The following is a 16,621-nucleotide window of genomic DNA, read 5'->3' on the forward strand; positions in this document are numbered from 1 at the left end:
TAGAATGACTGGGTCATAGGATTAACATATTTTTAGCAATAGTAGATACTGCCAAGTACTTTTTTCAAGGTGGTTGTACCAATTTAGCTGCTACCAGCAATGGAAGAATTTTAGTCTCTCCCCATCTTTACCAACACTTACCAGTATATTTCAGTTTAACTATTCTGATAGAAGTATAGTGGTATCTCATTATAGTTGTCATTCATTTTTCTAATGACTGATGATATGCACTTTTTCATATGTTTATTGGCCATTTGAAATTCCTCTTTTGTGAAGTGGTATTCAAGTCTTTTTTTGAACTTTTTTTTTTAATATATTCTGGATACAAGTCTTTTTGTTATATATATCATGAAAATCTCTTGAGATGTGGCTTGCCTTTTTATTCTCTAGTGGTCTTGATGAACAGAAATTCTGAATTTTTAATAAAGTCCAATTTATGAAATATTTGCCTAACTCATGGTCATAAAGATATTCACCTATGTTTTCTTCCACCAATTTGATTGTTTTAGCTTTCTCATTTAGATTCATGCCCATCCCAAGTTAATTTTTGCATATGCTGTGAAGTAGGGAACAAGGATCTTCCTTTTCCATGTCGATATCCAATTAACCTAGCACCATTTATCAAAATACCATCCTTTCCCCACTGAATCACCATGAGTGTTTATCGTACATGAAATGACCATGTGTGTGAATCTGGTTTTGGATTCTTGAGTCTTTTCCATTAATTTATTCACTTGTCCTTGTACCAATACCATACTATCTTAATTATTATATGTATTATATATTATAATTACTTTCTGTTTCTACAGATGTGTCTATTTTAGACATCTCATATAAACGGAATTGTACAATATGTGGCCTTTTGTGTCTGGTGTCTTTTGGTTAACATAATGTTTTCAAGGTTCATCCGTGTTGTGGCATGTATCATACCTTCTTATGGCTGAATAATATTCCATTGTATGAATATGCGATGTATAGTTTATCTGTTCATCAGCTGATGGACATTTGGGTTGTTTCCACTTTTTGGCTATTATGAAGAATGCTGCTATTAACATTTGTGTCCAAGTTTTTGTGTAGACATATGTTTTCATTTCTCTCGGCTATATTACTTAGGAGTGGAATTGCGAGGCCATACGTAAACTTGTGTTTAACATTTTGAGAAACTGCTCACTGCTTCCTAGAGCAGCGGCACCGCCTTCCACTCCCAGCCGTACCGTGTGAGGACTCTCGCTTCTCCAACGACGATTTCTTGATATTGTCAAATATCTAGTTAGGGTTCAAATTTCCTCAACTCTTGCATAAGTGCCTTTTTTTTTTTACAGTTGGTTAGTTCACATCAGTATCAAAACAAGGTTCATGCATTGCATTTAGTTTATATGTGCCTTAAGTCTCTTCCAGTCTCACCTACCTTCTTTCCTCCCCCCTCCCCACCTTTCTTTCTGTCTCTCTGTATCTTCTACTCTTCCTTCCCCTTGCTGTTTATTTGTTAAGAAAATTTGTCCTTAGGAATTTCTGACATTTAGATTTAGCTGATTGCACCCTTACAGTATAGTTTCCCCATATTTCCCACTAATGAGTAGTTAAATCTAAATATTTTATCACATATATGTTTGATATTTCTGGAAAAATGACTTCATAGATGGTACCATGTACTTCCTATTTTCTTCACATCAGTAGGCCCATGTCTTAAGTCAGCTTGGACTGCCAGAACGAAATAGCACGGTATGGGTGACTCCTGGACTCTAGGAAGTCCAGGATCAAGGTACCAGCGATTTTATTTCTGGTGCGGGCTCTCTTCCTGACTTGCAGAAGGGTGCCCTCTCACTGTGTCCTTGCATGGTCTTCCCTCAGTATGTATATGCAGGGGTGAGGGGGGGGTCTCTCCCCCTTCTTCTTATAAGGCCACTAATCCCATCATGAGGGTCCCACCCTCATGACCTAATCTAACCCTAATTTCCTCCCCAAAGGCTCTATCTCCAAGTACCATTACATGGAGGTTAAGGCTACAATGTAAGAATTTAGGAGGGACACAAACATTCATAACAGCCCATAATTTTTTTGTCTCTTGTTATGGTGCTAAGATTGATTATTGGGTATAGGTGTGGTCAGCCTGATCAATCCACTATGAGGTTTCCCATCAACCTTTCACCTAATGACTTCAGCAGCCATTGATGATTATTACCTAGATCCATTATTTCATTAGGGGCTGCAAAATGGTGATATTCTATCATTTTTTCTGCATTTATTAGCTGTAATTCTTTTATACAGAAGAACTTTTCCTTCATCAGCTGTTTTGGTTACCCTAAAAGGAAAGGTAAGGTTAAATACGTAGACTAATGAGGTGCTTTTCTTTTTAATATTATTATGAGCTCATAGATTTTTAGCATACGAGGGCTGTCTGGAAAGTATCCAGCCATTGTTAATACTGTTTTTCATGTTACATGGCTGGATACTTTCCAGACAGCCCTCATACATGATGTATTTCAGTCCATTACATTTGATAAATCTTTGATTCCAAAAATTGTCCCTTTGACTGTTTTTTCCTTCTGACATAGTCCCATTAATCTTTGATAGCTTCCTTACTCTCATGGACAAGATCTTACAGATTCCATTTCTTGCCCCCAACCTGGAATCAGCCATTTCTCTAAGAAGTTCTGATTCTTTTTAGCGAAAAATGTTATTTGGAGATCACAGTTTACATGCTAGGAATATTCACTCCTCCTCCTCCCCCATCCTCTGCACTCAGGGCTCTGAAGTGCCTTGTTGGTGTGTGGTGGGGCTGGGGACAGGGCAGTAGCAGGCCCCTGGGTGGGAATCATTACCTGAGTGAGCCATGATGTGATGGGACGGGTGGGACCAAGGTGTCCCCCAGGTGCACGGGGGCCTCCGCTGCCTCCTGCACACCGCTTCTGCCCGCCCCCCTCTGTAGACTTCCTCTAACAGGAGGTCTCGCACTCGCTACATACAGGTGTCCCCTCGGTCTTCCCCGCTCCGTGTCATGGCAGCACCTTACACTGTCGTGCTCCATCTTTCTAGACACTTTCACTCCCTTGCAGCTCTGCTCTGCTTCTCCGGTTACTTCTCAGAGGGCCCCTTCTCGGCCTCCTCCACTGGCTCCTCCACCCCCTGAGTGTACCATGTTCCTTAGCATCCTAGCTGTGCCCTCTGTTCATTTTAGTTTTTTTGTTAAAGTTTATTGTCACATAAAAAAGTAAATACAAGTCTCAATCTGGGAGATTCCAAAACTGAGAGTAGTTAGCTCAGAGGTGGGCTGTTACAGGCTGGCTTACATAGTGAAAATGGGGCAGCTGTTTAATCTTTACAGGGATTGGTTATTCAGGAAGCTTCCAATCCTGGTGGAAAGCAAAGGCGGAGCAGGCATAACACATGGAAAGAGAGGGAGCAGGAGACAGAGGAGGGGTGCCAGGCTCTTTTTAACAACCAGCTCTGGCTGAAACTAATAGAGTGAAAACTCATGCACTGCCCTGAAGAGGGCACCAAGCCATTCATGAGGGATCTGCCCTATGGCCAGGCTCCACCTCCAACACTGGGGATCAAATTTCAGCATGAGGTTTGGGGGGTAAAATATCCAAACTATAGCACTTTCCGAAAATGGTAAAAAGAATTATTTCTAACCAATCCCCTGCTATCTGTTCATTTGAATTTTGAGTGGCCACATCTGTTCCCTGCTGGCTCTCCTTCCCATGTGTCCCGACACTTTGGGTGTGCTCAGCTGTCCTTGGTGGCAGCTGCTATTAGTGCTGGTAACGAAAATAATAGTGAACACCTGTGGAGTACCGGCTTTGCAGGCAGGTTTGCCAGATTTTGTGTGGGGCATACTGAATGAAAATTATTCACTGCTTCTCTGAAATTCAAATCTAACTGGACGTCCTGTGTTTGTATTTGCTGTGTCTGGCAGCACTATCTACTTGGCACCCATCCATGCCCTTCACGGGTGTTACCTTATGTGATCCTCACACCAGTTCTGTGAGTTGGGTACTATTGTTAACTGCATTGAGGCCCCAAGAGTAACCTGCCCAAGATCACCCAGGTCACAGATGGTGTCACTAAGTTGAACTCCAGCAGGCTGACTCCAGAGCCCTTGCTTTGAAGCACCTCCCTGTACTGGCTCATTCACCTAAAGCCATCAAGAGAATGAGCCGTACCGTTTCTGTCCCAGCGTCCTTTCCTTGCGACAGTGGCAAGAGCAGAGGCAACACAGACTTATGAAAGCTTATTAGCCTTCTTCCCCGACAACCACCACAGCCAGTGAAGTGTGTGGAAATCCTGCAGCCCAGAGCCTCTCCCGCCCCCCGCCCCAGGCTCAGTGGGATCTCTTGCTACCCAAGTCTGCTGATCGCATGGGTCCTCTGCTGCACAGACAACTTCCAGACTTGTCCTCATGCCTTCCCCGGGGGGTGGGGGGTGGGGGGGGGTGGGTAGCAAGCTCGGCCATGTGTTGCTGCGTCCCTAATGACCGTTTCCTTCCTTTTCCCGTGGCTTGTCTTGCTGTAATGCCACTGCTGTAACAAGAAGGCAGTGCCACACTGGTCAGCGTTCCATCCTGTCAGCCGAGCTCAGATGTGTTTCTCTTTCACCTCTTTTTAATAAATACAAAACTCTTAAGCCTGTTAATTTTGTCAGTAAATCCCTAATGTTTCCCCTAAGTTCCTGCCCTCACGCTTTCTGTTCCTACTAACTAAAACTGACACATTTCCATCCTCCAGTAGAGTACATTATTCCTGATTGCCACCACCCAACACTTCAGTGATTCAACTCTCGCCTTTATGGAGATGACGTAATTAAGATTTCTAAGCCAGCATACTCTCCAGAACCCCACCCACATTCCCCGCTGCCTGCCCTCTCCTGCCGCCGCCCCGCAGCTGGGACGCTCGTTTCTTTCTGCTTTCAGCTACATGTAGCAAGTACAAGTGCATTTCCTCACGGAGCTGTTGCAGATGCGGGCACCCATAGGATGTTGTTGTATAAGCCCCAGTTCATGTATGCAAAGTGCTGTTCTCAAGGTGTCATTGTCATTTATCTTAAGAAAGTTTTTATTGAAACATCCAAGAAGTGAAGAATATTTTCTCTCAGTATAAAAGAAAATACAGTATTTTGGCACAGCAGCTGAGAAAAGCTACAGTTTCTAAGGATGGATTTTTATTCATGGACACTTTACAAACAAATGAAGAAAGATCCTGATCCTATATGGTATTTCAGGCGCTGTACTATACTGAGACAGGGTCTCGCTCTGTTGCCCAGGCTGGGGTGCAGTGGTGTCACACAGCTCACTGCAGCCGCCAGCTCCCGGGCTCAAGTGATCCTCCTGCCTCAGCCTCCCAAGTAGCTGGGACTACAGGTGCGCAGCCACGCTCAGCTTTTTTTTTTTTTTTTTTTTTAATTTTTGCAGAGATGGGGTCTGTGTTGCTGAGGCTGGTCTCAAACTCCTAGCCTCAAGCAGTCCTGCCTCAGCCTCCCAAAGTGCCAGGATTACAGGCATGAGCCACTGCACCTGTCTACTTCTACATATTTTTTATTCCATCTCCTTCAGCAGAAGATTATTTGTGTTTTCCCCTCCTCTTGCTAGGTTTAAGATGACAAATTTGCTGGGTTTTTCCTCTTAACAGGTTGGTCAGGCCAAAGACGAACTGCTGACCAGTCAGCTGATAGACCACCTCATGGGAGAGAGTGACGGCATGCCCAAGGTACCGCAGGTGTTTGCTGCTCTCGATCTTCATATCTCACTTGTGATTTCAGTCTATTCTGCCCTGCTTTTTGCCTATCACACTGTTACAACAGACTTATAAAATTTTCTCTCTGAAAGTAGCCGTAGATCATCGGGGGCGGGGGGACCTGCGGCCTTGGGGCCACATGCAGCCTTCTGGATCCTTGAGTGTGCGCTTTTGACTGAATCCAAATTTTACAGCACAAATCCTTTTTGCATTTAGAAGATAACATGTATATTCAGTCTTTCAAGTGGGCATTGCCGCCTGTGAGGTAGTCATGCCTCTCCAGATGACGATCCACCAACAGTTTTTCTCAGGTGTTATAGTTCTGTTCATTCTAAGAATTATGAAAAATGATCATTGGAACTGTGACTTAGCACTAATTCCCTAAAAATCAGAGTATGCTTTGTTTATATCTTCAAAATTATGAAAATTAACAGAAATCATATTAAACATAAAACTAACTCACTTTAAATATAAAGTAGAAATATATTGTTAAAAGCATATTTTCAAAATATGTGACTGTCTGTGGCTTCCTGCAGAAGTCAGCCTTCCGTCAGTGCTGATAAGGACAGACCCACATGCCTTTGAGAATCCCCCAGAGCTGTTCCTTCCCTTTCTTTCATTTATGTTCAAGGAGGTTTGCTTGTGAGGAACTCAGGTCACTGATTTGAAGGGAGGGTGACAGAATGATGACAGAACGTGAGGGCTGGCCAGGACTGGAGCAGTCCCGGAGTCCGTTTCCATTGTCTGCCAGATGAGCCACTGAGCCTACAGAAGCTGACTGAACTTGCCAAAGGACACAGGCCCTCGAACGACTCCACTCCACCCCCGTGTGTCCACTTACCCTAATGGCCTGGAAACCAGCTATTACATGAAATACATGAAATTGTCTAGAGTTGGAATAGAATGGAAAATGATCAAAGGCCAAAGAGTATTTTGTAGACCAGAGAAAATTTATATAGGTATAAAAATTTTTGAAATTTTACAAAGTCGGTACATTGCATAAGAATACGTTTTATTTCCAAGCACATGAGAGATACTCTATGGAGCAGGATCAGGAACACAGGCGCACATCCTGCGGCTCAAATCCTGGCTCTGCCCATCTCCCACTGTGTTTTAGTTTCTCATCTGTGAAATCAGGATAATAATAGTGCCTTCCTTCTAGGGTAGGTATGAGGATTTAAATGAATTACTATTTCTTAAGTACTTAGAATACTACCTGGCCACCATATTAAACTCTGAATAGATATTTGATATATGAACTAATTCTTTATTCATTGGCTTTAAAAAAAAAAAAAAAAAAAAAAGACAGGTCTTGCTCTGTTACCTGGGCTGGAGTACAGTGGTACAATCACAGCTAGCTGCAATCTTAAACTTCTGGGCTCAAGTGATCCTCCTGCCTCAGCCGCCTGAGCAGCTGAAACTACAGGCACGAGCCACCACACCTGGATGATTTTTCTGTTTTTGGTAGAGACAGTGTCTCACTGTGTTGCCCAGGCTGGTCTCAAACTCCAACAAACTCAAGGGATCCTCACGCCTCCACCATCCAAAATACTGGGATTACAGGCATGAGCCACTGCACCTGGCCCCCTCATTGGCTTTTTAAAATAAATATCAATTCTCAGTTACTGGCAGATGAGTGTGGTTCTAACCGAAATGTCTCAGCTAATGAAGAAAGTGATGCTTCTCTAATGGTTTGTATGGCAGGATGCCAAGTACCTGTTCCGCTTGTACATGGCTCTGAAACAATACCGAGAAGCTGCCCGGACTGCCATCATCATCGCCAGAGAAGAGCAGTCTTCAGGTAGATCCACACTGTGTATGTTTTTCTCCCAGGCGAGTAGTAGAGTCAAGCCCCAGCCCCTTTTCTGCCCAGGAAGGAGCAGCCAATTTCTAATGTAGGCTTGCTTTGAACCTAAAAGACTAAAGAGATGACCATTCTGAGAAGTAAAATAATTTCCCATCATGGGAGGCTAATGACTGGCCAGCACTACTCCCTCTCCCCAGAGGCGCGGGGTTTCCATCTCCTGGACCGCTATTCGCTGACCTCTGCAGCCTACAGCCCCTCCTACAAACTCACAGTGTCTTCTTTCCATTCCATCCATTTGGCCCTAACAATATAAAGAGAGTTAGACAAGCATGAGGAAAAAAGAAAAAAAATTTTAAAAAAAGATGGAAGATAATTATGGGGTGCCATTATGGACCCAGTTCTTCGTAATATACAGGGTCTATTATAGTACCTTCAGAATGGTTCTGCTCATGTGGATTCTCTGGAAATACTTATTTTTGAGACAGGGTCTTGCTTCGTTGCCCAGGCTGGAGTGCAGTGGTGTAATCATAGCTCACTGCAACCTCAAACTCCTGAGCTCAAGCTATGCTCCTGCCTCCTGAATAGCTAGGACTACTGCCTGGCTAATTTTTCTATTTTTAGTAGAGATGGGGTCTCACTCTTGCTCAGGCTGGTCTCAAACTCCTGACCTCAAGCAGTCTTTCCGCCTCGGCCTTGCAAAGTGCTTGGGATTATGGGCATGAGCCACTGTGCCCAGCCTGTAAATATTTATTGAATATTCAATTAGAGAACTAGTCTGATTTCTTCACTAATTTTTGCAAGCCATTTCTCTTAGATGTTCATAAGTGTGGAACACAGTTTTAGAAAATACGCAGTTGAATAAGGCATTACTTTATTCAGCTTAGGCTGAACTAACAGCCACTGCCTTGCAGAGACGTGCTGGGAGCTCAGGACACAGAGTAGACTGAGCCACAGTTCAGCCCTCAAGGGTCATGATTTGATGAGAGAGTCAGAAAATAAATTCAGAGTTGTTATATACAGGGTGACAAGTGCTAGAATAGAAAGAAATATGCTGAAAAGGCCCCAGGGAAGGGGACCCAGGGCATCCTGAGGGCAGGGTGGGGAGATGGCCTACCTATAGAGGCGAGAGAAGGCAGCAAAAGCCTCAGCTGAGCTTTGAAAGCAGGAGGGGGCAGAAGGTGGGGGTGTGCTGGGAGGGGAAGGCAAAGACTGGGCTGGAAAGCTGGTGGAGGGGGTGGCACAGCACAAAGCCTCTGCTCAGGATTTGCACTTGCAGCCACCCACAGTGCCTGATGCCTTGGAGCGTTTTATGCTAGGGCGTGACCTTGAGGTCCTTGGGTTTGGAGTGAGGTTTGAGGTGTGCAAAGGCTGTTCTGACAGTGGCAACAATGGCTGGAGGGAAGGTGCCTGTGCTGCAGCAAGGCGTTCACAGTGGGTGGGAGGAAGAGAGGCCGGGTTTGGGAGGCTGGGAAGGTAGACTCAGAGCTCCATGACCCAGGGAACCTGGAGCCAGGTGGGTGGATTTGGGAGGCTGGGAAGGTAGACTCAGAGCTCCATGACCCAGGAAACCCGGTGCCAGGTGGGTGGATTTGGGAGGCTGGGAAGGTAGACTCAGAGCCCCATGACCCAGGGAACCTGGAGCCAGGTGGGTGGATTTGGGAGGCTGGGAAGGTAGACTCAGAGCCCCATGACCCAGGGAACCTGGAGCCAGGTGGGTGGATTTGGGAGGCTGGGAAGGTAGACTCAGAGCTCCATGACCCAGGAAACCCGTCGCCAGGTGGGTGCCCTGAGGAAGAATAAGACATCTAGGAGGACGCCCCATTGTTTACTGGCAGGACTGGCTTTATGTTTATAACGTCAATTAAAATAGGAAACACTGCTGAGTTACTTTCTGTAAGAAACGATGGCAGTATTGCCAATAACATAATCAATAAAATCCACTTTTAAGTTGAGGGACCATAGAACATCCTAGGATTTCATCCTTTGCAATATGTCATTTTGCCACATTTTTTCAAGGAAACTATCGGAATGCACATGACGTTCTCTTCAGCATGTACGCAGAACTTAAATCCCAGAAGATCAAAATTCCCGCTGAGATGGCCACCAGCCTCATGATCCTGCACAGCTATGTACTGGTGAAGGTGAGGCCCTAGCGGCGATTGGGACGTAACCTGCCTGGGTGTTTATCACCCGCTGGGCCGTCTCCGTTAGATGAGAGCGATTTCCTAGATCTCTGAATGGTTCATTGGCAAAAGTAAGATACAGACCAGTTCCACACTGTGCTGCCTTTTGTGTACAAAAAGGCAAAAAAGTAAGCGTGAATATCTATTTATTGCAAATAAAGCTAGGAGCCTACTGAAGAGACTGGCGACAGTGGATCCCGAGAGGGCAGGACGCAGGGCGGGTGCGGTGGGCCGCAGGCAAACCCCACTCTATATGTTTTCCCAAATTCCTATTAATGTCAAAGTACATCTTTCATGTTAATGCTAAATCGCTTCTCTGGCCAGTCTGTAAGGGCTGACCATATTATAAATGGTTTACATCCCAATTATTGTGTATATCGGAACTGTCCAGTAGGAATTTCTACAGTGATACAACTGTTCTGTGTCTGTGCTGCCCAACATGGTGGCCGCTGGCCTGGCTGTGGAGAGCACTTGAAATGCAGCTAGTGTGACTAATAAACTAAGTTTTTGATTTTATATAATTTTAATTTTTAAATTTAAATAGCCATATATGACTGGTGACTACCATATTGGACCACAGGTCTGTTACACTGATGATGAGGGAAGCACATTTAGAAATCTGACTTGCAACCCTCAGGAGCATTTTCCTTCAGAGAAGCAGGAGGGTCCTTCTTTCATAAAGGAAGGGGTTAAAAGGAGGCGGGAGACCTTTCCCGGCTTCAGGCATGAGTGATGACGTCAGCGTCCCAGACTCAAGCACAGAATCTGGCCCGTGGAGCCCCCAGGAGTGGAGGGAGGGAGAGAAACTAGTTGGTGCAAGATGAGGAGCAAAAATAGGGCTCCTGAAAGCCAGGGCTTTCCACCGCCGCAGGCCACGGGGCTGCTTCTCAGTCCCATCCTTCCCTTTGGCCCCAGGAGTTGACCCCACCTCCATTCCAACCAGACCTCCTCCTCCGCGCCCCTCGTGACTGCACTACTCTCTCACGCAGCACCAAGCATTCCCAAGATTTTGTAAGATTTTTAACTGCTTGTAGTTTCAGAAGGGAAACTGTCAAACTCTATTAAATCAGAAAAAAATTGATGCAAAAATGTCACAGGCATCTTTGACACAAAGGGCTGAAGAAAGATTCATTCACATTTCGGGGGAAGTCAGACTAGGCTCCGGGGGCTGCTGAACAAAGCCGGAACGGGATGGGCTGAAGGACAGCCCAGGACCTCTGGGCGTGGACAGCTGGGCTGGGCAGTGCTGAAGAGTAAAATTTGTCATTTATTTCAGATTCATGTTAAAAATGGAGATCACATGAAAGGGGCACGCATGCTCATCCGGGTGGCCAACAACATCAGCAAATTCCCATCACGTAAGTACCGTCTGCGGAGAGCTCGCGGCCACGTTCGACGCCAGCACAGCCTCGGGAGATGTCTGCACACAGCTCCACCCGCCACCGTTCCAAGCTCTCTGCGTATATTAACTCATTTAATCCTCACCACAGCCCCATGAAGTAGGATGTTGGGGGTCCCAAGACCACCCCCAGGTTTGATGATCCGTTACTAGGAGGATTCACAAGACTCAACACATAGCAGCACGAAAGGCTAACATTTAGCACAACCAAAGGATACGAAGCGGAGTCAGCAGAAGGAAAAGGCGCATGGGTGCAGTGCAGAGGAGACCAGGCGCAGGCATACGCTTCCAGAGTCCCCTCCTGGTGGGGTCACACAGGACACGTTCAGCAGCTCCCCCAGGAGTGATTTGACAACGTGGGAAGCTTGTTAAAGACTCAGCACCCAGGGTTTTACTGGGGGCTGGTCACGTAGCAACCTTCTGCCTGGCATGTACCCAGTTTTCTAGACTCCCAGAGAGCAGGTGTTCAGCATAACCACATTGTTTGTACAAAGATCTTAGGCACAGTAAGCTCCTCTCATCAGTTTTGAAAATAGTGGGAGCCCTCCCCAAATCCAAGTTCCTAGATGCAAGCCCAGGTCCAGCTGCTGGGGCAGGCCTTCCTGAGGATGGTAGTCTCAGGCCTGCACACGAGTCCTGTTACTTTCCCTATTTTACAGATAAGCCACCAGGGGCAAGAGAAGTGAACTAACCTTTGCCCAAGATCACATCGTCAGCCAGTAAAAATCTGACTCCACATTCTCAACTACAGTGGAATGTTGCACCAGAAAAAGCTCCATTATTCTAAAAGACAAGCGATTGTAACATTCTCAGATGACTTGATTTTGTCACATTCTATGACAGGCTCAGCAGACTTTTTCTGTAAAGGGACAGAGGTTAAGTGTTTTGTTTGACTCTACCACTTTGTCATGAATTATACATAAATGAACGAACATGACTGTGTTCCAATAGAACTTTATTTTGGACACAGAAATGTGAGCCTCATATAATTTTAACATGTCACAAAGTATTATTCTTCTTTTGATTTTGTTTCAACCATTTAAAAATGTAAAAGCCATTACTTAACTCACAGGCCGTACAAAAAGTCAAAGGACCAGATTTGGCCCATGGGTTATAATTTGCCAATCCCTGTTGTCTAAACTTACTCTTTTTTGTTACATGAAGAACACTTTAAAATAATTTTGTACCATGCTGGCAAAGGGTAGGATAGGACAAGCACTCTCATGGTTGCTGGTGGGAATGGAAATTGGTATGGCCTCTCTAGAAAGCAGCTGGGGGGGGGGGTGGTAAAAATATTTTTTAAAGGTCATGTTCTTTGAGCCAGTGATTCTGAGCATCTGTCCTGAAGGAAGAATTCGACGCATGAGGAGAGGTTGGTGCATGAAGTAACTGATCTCCCTAACCCACTTAGCAGCGGCTCTGTCCGATGCAAAGTGCAGCTCAGAGGTGTGGAAAGATACTCAAGTGTTGCCTCCAAGGTGCAGGTCCCGGTGTCAGAAGCAAAACGTGGTATAATCGAGGCAAAGACACGCACGGGGCCAGTTAGCCTGACTGCACTGCTGTGCCAGTGCCTCACTCAGCAGCAGGTATCGGGTGCTTCACAGCAAAAGCAGGGTTCAGAGGGATGTGATCCTGTGTCCTCGGAATCAGGCACGCTGTCCTGCCGTGCCTGAGGCACACGCTCCTCCTGCTCTCCCCTTTGTCTTGCAGACATTGTAGCAATCCTCACGTCCACTGTGATCGAGTGTCACAGGGCAGGCCTGAAGAACTCTGCTTTCAGCTTTGCAGCTATGTTGATGAGGCCTGAATACCGCAACAAAATTGATGCCAAATACAAAAAGAAGATTGAGGCAATGGTCAGGTAGGCACAGCCAGCCCTGTCTGCTGTCTAAGCACATTTCTCAAAGGTGTCGTTAGAAGTGTAGCTGCAAATGCGCAGGCTCAGTAAGAAAATGGACGGGGTAGCAATCAGGATCGTGTTCTGCTACAAGCGGCAGAAAACCTAACAGTGGCTCGGCCAGGTCAGTACCTATTTGACTCATACACAAGGTGTCACAGCCCAGGGCTATGTGTCGTGATGCCACCAAGCACAGATCCCTTTGTCTTCCAGCTTTGCCATCCATAGCATAGAGTGCTCCTCCTCATAGTTGCAAGACATCTGCCGCACCTCCAGACATCACGTCCCCGTTCAGGGCGGGAAGAAAAAGGGAAATTAAAGGTTGAAGGAGTCTTTGCCTTTTCATGTAGGAAGGCCCCATCCCCAGGACCTCCATCTTCACCTCCGCGGCCAGTACTGCCCCCGGTACTTCCAGCTGCAAAGTGGAAGCCACGTTCTGTCAGCAAGGAAGGAGGAGAGAAATGGCTGTCATGCGGGCAGCAAGCAGTGCCTGCCACAGGTGGAGGAATAAAACAGTGAATGTTCCCAGTGTAGGAGCCTTCTCGTTAGCACAGCCCAAGGGCAGCAGAGTTCATTGCCAAATCCTGTGCAGCTCCAAAGGCACACAGGCTTGCCCGCCCGCCCCTCAGAAAGCAGTGAGTAGCCTGCTTTTCTAAAGGAAAACTAGGAAAAATTAGCAATAGCATTTACAAAAGGAAAAATTAATTGCAATCATGTAGTAATTTTAAACTATCACTTATTCAGAGTAGTGATGACATTTGGGTTTATAACCAGGAGACCCAGCTCTACCTGAATCTTGATCTAAACCTTAGCCAAGACAGGTGATTGAATTGGCAGTGGCAAACGAAAGCAAGTAACACGTTAGCTGGGCTCTGGGCCGACCCTCATGGCAGAGAACTCTAGGCTGGAGAGGGCTACGTGGAACACTCCTTTCCTTACTTTTTTGTTTTAAGAGGGCAGACTCTGTGGCCCAGGCTAACGTCAATGGCATGATCACAGCTCACTGCAACCTGAACTCCTGGGCTCCAGCGATCCTCTTGGCTCAGCCTCCTGAATAACTGGCACTACAGGCACAGGCCACCATGCCCAGCTAATTTTATTTTATTTTTGTAGAGATGGGGTCTCACTATGTGAGTAGTGACTAGTCTCAAACTTCTGGCGTCAAGCAATCCTCCCGTCTCAACCTCCGAAAGTGTTGGGATTGCAGGCGTGAGCCACCACACCTAGCCAGAACACCCCAATTTTTTAAACCTAAGTAGCTTCAGACCAAATCAGCCTGACCCAACATACCTGCTAGCATGGAGAGTGAGGCAGGCAGAAAGTAACTAGAAAATGCAAGATAATATTTACTCACAGCTTAGTACCATGCTGGCCTAGGCTCTGGCTTTAAAGAGCTGCTAGTCATTCTCTCCCCATGCCTGAGTAATTTATAGCTATATGGTACCTGTTAGCAACATGCGGCTATTTCAATTAATTAAAATGGAATAAAATGCAAAACTTAGTTCCTCACATGACCCATATTTCAAGGGCTCAGATGTGGCTCATGGCTACCATATGAGCACAGTAGAAATTAGAACATTTCTGCTGTCACAGAAGGTTCTACTGGACAGCACTTTGCTGTGGTTAGCCTTCTCCACTTCACCTACACAAAAGGGAGAGACTGAGGAAGGACAGCAAGCTCAGCACTCCAGTGGCACAGGAAGAGAGGAGACAGAAGACTCATGTCTTCTGCCACTTAGTGTGCTGAGAACTCCAAGTCCCAAACGTGGCCCGTGTAATGCCCTAGGTGCTGATCAATCCTCTTCCTCCTCCCTGGAGCTGGATCAGGGGCTGACAGGGAGCTTGTAAGTATCTCCAATTCCAGGTCTGAGCATGAAGTAGGTGTGCCACATGTTCCTAGTTTTCCAAATACGCTTTCTCTTTGCCATCCACATTACATGAAATAAAGTGTTTTTTAAATAACATGTGATTCTTCCTCACAGGAGACCCGATACATCTGAGACAGAAGAGGCCATGACTCCGTGTCCATTCTGCGAATTTCTTCTCCCAGAGTGTGAACTCCTCTGTCCTGGATGTAAAAACAACATCCCATATTGCATCGCAACAGTAAGTTTCTTTATAACAATTTCCCTTTCTTTGCATATATCTTTGTAACCCATTCTAACACTTACATCAAGTCGGTCTCCTCTTCACTTTTCAAATAATCCTACCCTTCAAAGTTCCTGCGACGTTTAGCATTTAGAGTGTCATTTCATGGTCAACAAAGGTGAAAGTTACGTTCGGAGCACACGATCATCTCAGTGAAAGCGCTGCCAGGTGCAGCACGGACTGGGGCTCAGACGGTCTCAAGCTCAAATTCTTTTCCTGCCACCGTTGGCTCCATAACCAGGTGCAGTCTGCTGTCCCTTGCTAGGCTCATCTGTGGTAACGCCTTCCCACTGAGATCAGCTGCAGCTTGGCAAGGTAACACGCGGGAGGCCGTAGTACGATGCCAGGCGTGCCGTCGCACTTAATAAGTGGCAGTTTTTATTGTAATATCAAGACCCATTATCAGAAAACTTTAAAATGTCAGATTGTTACCGGGCTTTATTTTAAAAGAAAATAAATTCAGGTAATGATGTTACAAAATTAAAGATTATTCTTCCTTTAAATATGAGTCTGATAAGTAAAATCTAGCTTTAGTCCTTTTAATGCCATCATCTTTCTAGTCAATTACTCATGTGAAATACCATTAATTTTATAATTTAGAGGTCTTTTAACTGTAATTCAGTTGTTATAATTGAATAATGGTAGGTGTTTTTAAGATAAAGATGAATTTCACTCTTAAATGTACCATTTCTAGGGTCGACACATGCTGAAGGATGACTGGACAGTGTGTCCACATTGCGACTTCCCTGCTCTGTACTCGGAGTTTAAGACGTGAGTGTGTCCTTCCCTCAGCCACACAGGTCTGTCTAGAAATGGGCCTTTCACTCTTACCACCCTTTTATTCTGAAGTATACTTGTTCATGTTCCCAAAGATCTCTGAAGACCCAAATCGTTGTCTTGAAAGAACTTTCTATGACCTTTGAGACCATTATCCTTAAAAAGGATCTTGCATGAGACTGAAAATTTCTAATTCTTAAACTGCACGATGAACATGGGTTGAGAGGTGTGAACAGCAAATACTTGTTTTTCACATTAGAGTAACCCAAAGGTAAAAGGAATAGGGTGTATTTAGTTTACTCTATATTCTCTCACCCCCCAACAGCATGTTAAACACTGAAAGCACGTGTCCGATGTGCTCAGAAAGATTAAACTGCACTCAGCTGAGGAAGCTGTCGGACTGTACCCAGCACCTGCGGACAGAAGTGGAGCTGTGAGCGGCGTGGCAGGTACGTGCCACCCCCACTGGCCCCCCACCACTTTCCCGCTCGCCGCACGGGAACACGGCCCTTTATGTTGGCATTGGCTCCTTTCTGTGCATCGCGGAACTTGTCAGCCTTGAACAATCTGACAACAAACCTGTGATGCATTTTTTTTAATTCTAAAATGCAGGTATTGTAGTTTCCATAGTGACAAAAGTTGTTTGGCCAAGCAGCATCACGGATTCCAACTAGAACC

General features: G+C 45.5%; 1 protein-coding gene across 4 annotated transcripts in view; it reads left to right on the forward strand.

The window, feature by feature from the left end:
• WDR19 (WD repeat domain 19) overlaps positions 1–16,621 on the forward strand; it is an 88,641-nt gene that overhangs the window by 66,154 nt on the left and 5,866 nt on the right. For 3 of the 4 annotated variants that reach the window (XM_045550535.1, XM_045550536.1, XM_045550538.1), the window contains 8 exons: positions 5,628–5,705; positions 7,437–7,533; positions 9,556–9,680; positions 10,999–11,080; positions 12,832–12,982; positions 15,001–15,124; positions 15,861–15,937; positions 16,269–16,392. In XM_045550535.1, the coding sequence (XP_045406491.1) occupies positions 5,628–5,705; positions 7,437–7,533; positions 9,556–9,680; positions 10,999–11,080; positions 12,832–12,982; positions 15,001–15,124; positions 15,861–15,937; positions 16,269–16,380 (846 nt within the window). In that variant the 3' untranslated portion in view covers positions 16,381–16,392. Of the gene's footprint in view, positions 1–5,627; positions 5,706–7,436; positions 7,534–9,555; positions 9,681–10,998; positions 11,081–11,780; positions 12,983–15,000; positions 15,125–15,860; positions 15,938–16,268; positions 16,393–16,621 lie in introns of those variants that run through there. The other variant, XM_045550537.1, reaches the window with a different exon arrangement.

The sequence above is a fragment of the Lemur catta genome, chromosome 4, assembly GCF_020740605.2.
Source record: "Lemur catta isolate mLemCat1 chromosome 4, mLemCat1.pri, whole genome shotgun sequence".
In the NCBI taxonomy this organism is placed as follows: Eukaryota; Metazoa; Chordata; class Mammalia; order Primates; family Lemuridae; genus Lemur; species Lemur catta.